General features: G+C 43.9%; 1 protein-coding gene across 2 annotated transcripts in view; it reads right to left on the bottom strand.

Annotated features, from left to right (window-relative positions):
* Window positions 1–2,244: 2,244 nt before the first annotated feature.
* Window positions 2,245–9,146, bottom strand: part of LOC140424967 (GATA zinc finger domain-containing protein 1-like) — a 30,248-nt gene continuing 23,346 nt past the window's right edge. For both annotated transcript variants that reach the window (XM_072508701.1, XM_072508700.1), the window contains 2 exons: window positions 7,178–7,361; window positions 2,245–3,650 (listed from right to left, as the gene is read on the bottom strand). In XM_072508701.1, coding sequence (XP_072364802.1) covers window positions 3,460–3,650; window positions 7,178–7,361 — 375 coding nt within the window. In that variant the 3' untranslated portion in view covers window positions 2,245–3,459. The remainder of the gene's footprint in view (window positions 3,651–7,177; window positions 7,362–9,146) is intronic.

Here is a 9,146-nt window from a genome sequence, read left to right as displayed (position 1 = left end):
CAGAGGAAGGTCGGTCAGCAGCAGCAACCTGGGAGGGGGGGGGACTGCCTGGGAGGGTGGATGAGCAAGAGATAACATGAAGGGTTGGGGAAACTGGCACGTACGGGTGAGGGCCAGTGTACAATGCTGTGTAAATATATCATTTTGCCATGTATATATCTTGCTCTGCGGGATTTCTCGTTTTTTTTTGTTACGGGGGGGGGGGGGGGGGGGAGTTATTGTTTGTAAGGGAGAAAAATTGTGTTAAAAATCTTTAATAAATATATATTTTTTTTAAAAGATCAGCGCCCTGGACACCGTCCAGGGTAGGACCTCCCTCCCCCGCCTCATTGAAAGTCCTCACTAGTATTGGGCCCAACAGGTCCATGTACTTCCTGTAAAATTCCACCGGGAACCCATCTGGCCCCGGTGCCTTCCCCGCCTGCATACTCCCCAGCCCCTTAGTCACCTCCTCCAGCCCTACCGGTGCCCCAAGCCCCGCCACCTGCCCCTCCTCTACCCTCAGGAACCTCAAGCCGGTCCAGAAAAGGACACATCCCCCCCCCCTCCGTCGGGGGCTCAAGACCTATACAGCCCCTCATAGAAGTCTCTAAATACTGTTGGCTTTTTAACACATTTGTGGCATTGTGCTATGCCATCTGGGGTAATGTGCTGCGCGCTTTTTTATGTGTTTTCTAAAATTCCCGCAAGCATACATCTAAACATTGGCTTGCTATTTGTAAATCCTGCATTTGTTAGTTTGTCGTGCAGTGCTTTGGGATGTCGCTGGGACAGGAATAATTCTGTCGTGAACACATTAGAATAAGTTTGGAATATTCTGTTGTGCCTACAAGGAAAGTGCTCTATGACATGCAATAGTCATTAATATTAAAGGTCAAGGAAGTGGGAGTCTTGCAGGCTTTGAGAATGCCTTGTGGCTTGCTAGCTCCTTGCTTGAAATTGGAAGAATTGAATTGAGACAATTAGGAAAATGCCATTTCTTGCAGCCAGCTTATTAACTTTACCTGCATGAATACTGGCCACTGTCTGCAGCCTAAGAGGTCACCAATTAATTTGAGGTGTCCGGTATACTCGATAGAACTTTTGATCTGTTTAGTTTGGAGTTGTGTGCTCACACACATGAGATTGGTCAGCTGCCATTTCCTAAGCTGAAAATGCATGGAGTAATTTTCTCATTGTATTGTAAATATTGTATGTGGCTTGTTGCCCTGCCCTGACTGTATCTTGTCCACTGGTGATATTATGAGAAGCTGGAGCAAAACAATTTTCTCCCTTGTGATCCTGCCTTCATACTGCACCATGTGTGTGCTGTTTTGTTACTTTCTTGAAAATAAACTTTGGTTACACAAAAAATTGTTTTAAAAACAAAAAAATTGTTTTGACTGCGCAATGCAACTCAACGGAGCATCACTACAAGAGTTCCTCAAGAAGCATCCGGAGCCCAACCATTTTGGTAGCTTCTTCAATGACCTTCCATCAGGTATAATATCAGGAGAGAGCTCCTTGCTGCTGATTCCAATGTTTAGCTCCATTCACAACTTATCAGTTAATAAGACAGCCTATGCTCATCTATAGCAGGACATGAATAAAATTTAGGCTTGACAAGTAACATTCGTGCCATGTCGGTACCAGGTAATGATAATTTTAAACAAGAGAAAGCCGATAAATCACCCCTCCACTGGTTAAGGAGCTTCTGCCACTGGAAGCAGTTTCTCTTTATTTACTTCATCATAATCCTTCACGATTTTGAATACCATTAAAATCTCTCCAGCTTCTCTCGTCTTTATGTAGTTGAAGTCCCACATCCCACCATTAAAGTAAATCTCCCATGCACTCATTAAGGCCTCACACATCCTTCCTAAAGTGTGGTACTCAGAATTGGTCAAAATATTCCAGTTAGGCCCCAATGATTCATCAAAGGTTTAGCATAAATTCCTTGCTTTTGTATTCTACGCTTGTTCATAAAGCCAAAGATCCCACACATTTTTAAAAAGTCTTCCCAACTGTCACCTTCAAACATTTGTGTATGCACACCCCCACATTGTGAAAACTTTGTTTATTGCTTCCATTATCTTGAAACCTGCCTGCTTTCCTGAGCACGCATTGTGTTTGCGCATGCAAATTAAGATGGTCTTCTAAAACAACTTTTCTTTGAATGCGGTGTACTGATCTGGTCATGGTAACTCAGGAGGCAGCAAGAGGAAAAACAATTAGGCAGAATTGCAGAAGGGATCAAATCAGTAATTTGTTTTGATGTAGAATTTTTATATACTTTCCGAAACTAAGCACAATGCACACTTCTTCCAACTTTTTCTACAGTGCATAAAAAGTTAAAGCCACATTCAACGTCACCAGGATTCAAAGACTTTTGGAATTAAGCATCACATTCAGTTTCTATAACAGTTAACCTCAGCTCTTCCACTTGATTACATTCACAATTATTGCACAGTCAGTATAACATTCAAGTCTAGATCATACACAAATAAATGTTCTCAGTCGAAAGGAAATGGGTAATTTGATCCTCACCCTTTCATTCAACCTATAATTCCCATGCCCCATCACAGCATCGACAAAGAAATCATAAACATGTTGTTATACTGATTTACTAGAAGGGGAACATTTTACTTAAGAAAACCTCAATTGAAAATTTATAATATCCTGGAAAATCTCAGCAGGTCCGGCAGCATCTGTAGGGAGAAAAGAGCTAACGTTTCGAGTCCAGTGGACCCTTTGTCAAAGCTTAGCTGAGCTTTGACAAAGGGTCACCTGAACTCGAAACGTTAGCTCTTTTCTCTCCCTACAGATGCTGCCAGACCTGCCGAGACTTTCCAACATTTTCTTTTGGCTTCAGATTCGAGCGTCTGCAGTAATTTGCTTTTATCTATAATATCCTATTTGGACTTGACACGTTAAGTCTGATTAATGAAACAGCAAATGTGGATTTTCTTCAAGTTTCCCCTAATTTATAGCAATTTCTAAATAGTTAATACAAAGGTACAAGTGTTTAATTTGCCATGCTCATATCGTTTACTTAATGTATAAAATTAAATGCCACCATCTGCAAACTCGTTTATTGCAGGTCCGAGACATGTATTTGGTCCACTGACTGACTTGCATCCAATAGTGGCACAATGTTCAAGTCCACAGAATATGGTTAATAATTTGCAGATACAGTACTTAATTTATATTTAAAAAGATCACTAATATTCTGCCGAAGTTCCAGCAGCCTCATGTCAAAAATAAATTTTGCAATACTAATTTTTAGAAATGTGTCAGCCATAAACTGAATTTTTGGAGGTCGGAAATCTCAGGTCAACATAGTTTGAATCCTATGATGTTAAAAATGTTGTGAACATTTAAAACAGCTCACCTTTTAATGAGGCTAAGGTTCTGTTATATTGCTAAATTTTAATATTCATACATTTTAATATTCATTTTAAGAAAGACTCAGTGTTTTGGCTATAAACTGTTTCCTGTCGATTCTTTCACCATTATTGCAGGGGTTGGTCCAACACGGGTCCAGATATATCCTTTCTCAGGTCTGGTTGGAATAACTGGAAACGGAGTAGATCGTGATTTGAAGTATTCTGAAGGTGCATGACAGATAAATTCAAAATGCTCCATTTTTCTTGGTAGGTCTTCTTCTGGTCCTGAAGTGAAAGCATAACAATTTTAAAAATAAAACCTAAACACATGTTTTCCAACTAATACTGAACACTCAAAGAAAACTCAAATACTGGGATCAACCTGTTTAAAAAGGTACAGAAAATGCTGGAAAATCTCAGCAATTGTAATTTGTTAATTCTCAAATTGCCGTCACACATATTAGGGTCATTATACCTGTTACAGTATGCTGTAGATCAGTTTTCAAAAATAATAGGTGGCGAATGTTGATATAAAACAATTTATTTTTAGGAGAATGCTGCAATGCCAGCAAACTGTCCTTTTATACTTTTCATCTTGGAGTGCCTACTTCAAAATTAGCATAGTGATGGAAACAATTTCATTTTGGAGTAGATCGATTTTAAATTTAACATTTGGCGTTACATCAGTTTTGAATCGGTCTCAAGACGGGAATGGCCGTGGCGCAGCGGAGTTCATCCTAGTCGCAGGTGAGCATTGCCAGAACGCTGCAGAGCATGGTCCAATCACCGAGGAGCATTCGAGCCAGGGCTTGAACCAGCTGCCCCTCCGCCCCGAGGTGAATCCCAGGGCCCTATGGGCACCCAAGCAGGAGAGGGTGCTGGGTACCAAACCGGATTTGTCGCATGGAGTTGGGATGGTGGCCATAAGCTCCCCAGAGTTCCACTTCTCTGATGAGGTTGCGTCTGGAAGTCAGCACACGGACAGGGGAGCATGGCTGTGCATGTGCCGCCAAGTGCGCCGGGGCAGATCACGGAGGGCACCGGGGGGGGGGTGAGAAAGAGAGTGAGGGTGTAGCCACCTGAGTTGGCCACTTCCCGACTTAAAATGGAGAACAGCAAAGGCTGAAGGAAAATTAACCCTTTGTGTACTTACAGTGATGTATATCACCAGAGTAGTGAGCAGTCAGGCCACCATTAGTGTACTGGCCCTTGGCTGAACTCCCACCCAGACAGGCTGGGGTTGGGAGCAAAAACTAGCAGGTGCAAGTTCACTGTATATTAGACTTTGCAAAAACCCAGACAGCATCGATACAAGCAGCCATCTGCATAGTAATGTAGCAGCCATCTACATAGTAATGAGCGATCCCCGTGAACAATCGAAACATTTGAGGTAAACAAGGCCAAGCCAAACTCCTCGGCGCCAGCAGGAGCCAACACAAGAGGTTAATGGACACTTAAAGACCGCCCAACGATCAGGGAACAGCTCCAGTATTGGAGAAATCAAACCAAGCGATTGGAACGAAGTCCAATCACTTGAAACCAAGTACGAGGTCCGCCCCGAAAGGCGGGAAGCCCCTGGGGACTATAAAGTAAAGCCCCCCAGTTCAAATCGTCCTTCTTGACAGGGTCACTCAGCAACGCGAAGCAACCCTTGACAGTGACCTGTCCGGCGGCCTCCAAGAACGTAAGTTTCAAGTCAACGCTCGCTACGAGATAGGTGCTCCTAGCTACCAGTCCATACCAGCTTTTGAATCTCGCAGACTCAGAACCCGAACGAAAGGCCATTTGTTCCCCTGACCTGGTGGGCCAGTCCGAAGCTAAGTATCGGCCTGTTCGTGATAGAAATAGCTTAGAAAGTAGAATTTATGCATGAGTAGCGATTTACTGTGTACTAATTGGTGTATTGAGTTATTGATCATTACTTGAACCTCGTGGCAGTATCATAAACATACCTGGCGACTCTAGAGCAAAGGTTATAAAACAGAGCCAACTGAACCAACCAAAGTTAGCAACAAGGGAGGGAGAGGGAGAGGGGACAGGACCATCGGCAGAGTACAGCATTGTTCAACACCAGTGACACAATAAACACCCTTGATCACAAGCACAATGACGCCTCTGTCACTTTCTTCTGTAATGCAGCTCGACCTCATAGTCATAGATGTTTACAGCATGAAAACAGGCCCATCGGCCCAGCTGGCCCATGCCGCCCAGTTTCTATCACTAAGCTAGTCCCCACTTGCCTGCATTTGGTCCATATCCCTTGATACCGACCCTGCCATGTAACTGTCTAACTACTTTTTAAAGGACAAAATTGTACCCACCTCTACCACTGCCTCTGGCAGCCCGTTCCAGATGCTCACCACCCTGTGTGTGAAGACATTTCCCCTCTGGTCTCTTTTGTATCTCTCTCCTCACCGTAAACCTATGTCCTCTAGTTCTAGACTCCTCTACCTTTGGGAAAAGATGTCAACTATCTAGCTTATCGATGCTCCTCATTATTTTACAGACCTCTATAAGATCACCCCTAAGCATCCTGCGCTCCAGGAAAAAAAGACCCAGCCTATCCAGCCTCTCCTTATAACTCAGATCATCAAGTCCTGGTAACCTTTGCCTGGTAACCTCTGAAACTGTTGCCCATCTCTCCAGGCATCTCCCCCCCCCCCCCCACTCCTCCGAGCACTCACTCACCCTCAGGTCGTAGATATGTCCCCGGAGCTGTGCCCCATCCCCTGGGTGTTCAAATATTGGCTACTGCATGTGTGATGTTGCCTCCCGCAGTGTTCAAGCACAGTGTCCATGCATCAAGGTGTGTTTGGGATGCTAGGCAATGGCTCCCACATGCTACATGGCCCACCCACCCACAGGAATCCATTTGGGTTGTGTGAAGTGCTCACATAACCATGAATGCCGATTCCCTATTAGCAATAGCCTTCAGCCGCACGGCCAGAGGCCTCAGCAGTCTGTGGGCTTATGGGTGATCTGTGGGGTAGACTGGCAGGGGCTAGTGTTGCCCCTGAAATGGGTACACATGATCCAGGGGTTGGCATGCTGGTGCCGTGTCTCTTCTCCCCCCCACCCCCCCAGCCGAATGTCTCCCACCATCCCCTGCAGAGCACTGGGGCTCTTTGCCTGTGATCATAAATGGCTACTCACCTCCTCGGATCCCCGCAGAAGCCCTTCCGCCAGGTTCACTTTTTCAAAAGAAGTACTAATTGCCGCCAGCATGAGCACTTTCTGGGGAAACCGATGAATGCAGGGAGGCCACTGGAATGGGGTCGCTCCTGTTAATTGTATGGAAATAGGGCTTATGAAGTGATAATTGGTCTCTCGCCACCCTATGGCAAGATCCCGATTTCACCTATGGGAGCAGGCCGGCTGCATTGCAAACTGTTTGACGACTGGCGTGGTTCTCATTTTAGGCCTCTCCCGCTATTCACTGGCCTTGTTTTGCTTGAGCGAGAGCGTAACGAGGCCGGAGAATCGTGCCCCACAGTTCATCCCTACTTTTATATTCAACTCCCTTCTAATAAAGAAAAATATTTAATTTGCCTTTCTAATCACTTGCTGCACCTGCATACTACTTCTGCGAGATTCAAGATCCAGATCTGCTGCGCTCTTTCTCCATGTTCTTCCTGGTAAAGTAGGTAAGTTCACATTTTCCCGCACTGTACTCCATTTTCCAAATTTCTGCTCACTTAACCTATCTATATCCTCTGGCAGGTTCCTTATGCCCTCTTCACAACCTATTTTCTTAGCTATCTTTATGCCATCAGCAAGCTTTGAACTATAGACAGAAACAGCTTATTACATACCAAGTATATAAGTTGCTGCATCAAAATGGTCTTTGGAGCTTCCCTGAGTTGGGATAAGCCACGTGATCACTGCACTCTTCTCGCAGTATTGATCCTGCACAAATCCTCGGATCTGAGCGTAGTAAATCTTTTCATCATCTGCATCCATAACAGAGACTATATCTCCAACTTGGTAATAGATACCCTAAAACATATTGAAAGAACGTATACCCTTAAGTAAAACAGATTTTAATGCTTTTGAAAATCCAAAGCCAAGTAAATAATGACCCAGTGGGTAAATATAATGGGGAGTCACAGATTCTGAATAGGTCCTGGGTGTGATCACTGGTTTGTGTTGTGTAATCTGATCTTGGCTGTAATATTAACATTAGAATTGGCTTTGTGCCCTTTGGAGTAGTTGAGGGTGGCAGTGGGGAAAGTAAGTTCAGCCTCCTCTTCCTGAGCACAATTCAGTGATTGCTTCAAAATGCACTCATGCAGATTCTATGAGGACAAGACCAGTTTGGTATTTATGCCATTTCATGATCAACCACACTACACCACTGGACACCAATTTACATGTGAAAACTGGTTGGCTAGCATCAGTTGAACCACATCTACTATGAGTCAATGGATTAGGAATGAAGACCAGGAATTTCAGGGAGCATCTCACCCTAAAACTACTAGAAGGACAAGTTCCCATAGGGTAAGGTGTAGGATAAACTAAGATAAAATAATGCTCAAGAAACTGGGGAAGTACACAATTTCTAGAATGCTAATTTCTGAAATTTCAGCAACATTTCAAACTAGACAAAATACATTATTTAAAGATTACAAAGTAGTAAATTGTTGATCTAAAAATTTGGAAGGAGTGGCAACTACCAAGCAGAGAAACTATAGAATTATTTATTAACAATATAACTATGTATAGAGAATGATAATAATGCTACCAATAGGGCAGCACGGTGGCTCAGTGCTTAGCACTGCAGCCTCACGGTGCCGAGGACCCGGGTTCGATCCCGGCCCCAGGTCACTGTCCGTGTGGAGTTTGCACATTCTCCACGTGTCTGTGTGGGTCTCAGCCCCAAAACCCAGAAGAGGTGGATTGGCCACACTAAATTGACCCTTAATTAGAAAACAATAATTGAGTACACTAAATGCATATTAAAAAAATACTACCGATGACTTTGGCTCGGAAAACCCACGCTCAGCCCCAGGATTCAAGCGCTGCGGCCCAATTGGCCTAACAAGTCACATGGCCCTCCCAAGAACCCTCCCCTTAAAGGGGCACACTACCAGAGTTGAGAATTAACCATTAACAATTAAATATATTGTTACGAATGGGAGGTTTAATATGATTATGCTTTGGATTGTGTTCAAGGCAAAATGGTGAATGGAGAGTCAAGTAAACTGCTACGGGTTCTGCCTGACAAATCTGTGCGGCTTGGTTACCATGGAAACCAGGGCGCCAGGTTGTATGTTAGGTTTAACACCTGAAAACAAAAGCAGATGCTGATGTTTCTGCTGGTGCAGACTTTGTCTCAGGGACTTCGAAGAGACAGAGAGATAAGGTTGCTGTGGTCTGCAGAGTAAAAAGGCTGACTTCTGAGTTAGCTACAAGGCAGAATGCTGGGGAAACATGTCCACTGGCTGAAAAGACACTGAAAGATTTGCTTTAGTGGGCAGAGAGAAGAAATTCCTGAGTGGGTCATACTGCTGAAAATTGTTTTGGGAGTGCCAAAAAGAGAGTGGACCTTCAATGATTACTGGACACTGTGACTTGGCAAAACGGGAAGGTGTGAACCCGTTGGAAACTGGGAGACACTTTAGCCTGTTTGCTGAAGACTGCAATTCTGTGGCAAGTGTGCTATGCAGTATATATGCAGCATGGACATTGTTTGTTGCAGTAAAAGTCTCAAAACTTAAATCTGATTGAGCAATTGCTTTAAGTCCTGGGAATCAAAATATTTTTTTAAACAAGTTATCGATC

Source organism: Scyliorhinus torazame, chromosome 6 (assembly GCF_047496885.1).
Source record: "Scyliorhinus torazame isolate Kashiwa2021f chromosome 6, sScyTor2.1, whole genome shotgun sequence".
Taxonomy (NCBI): domain Eukaryota; kingdom Metazoa; phylum Chordata; class Chondrichthyes; order Carcharhiniformes; family Scyliorhinidae; genus Scyliorhinus; species Scyliorhinus torazame.
The sequence above is the reverse complement of the archived record's forward strand: the minus strand, read 5'-3'. Positions and strand labels throughout refer to the sequence as shown.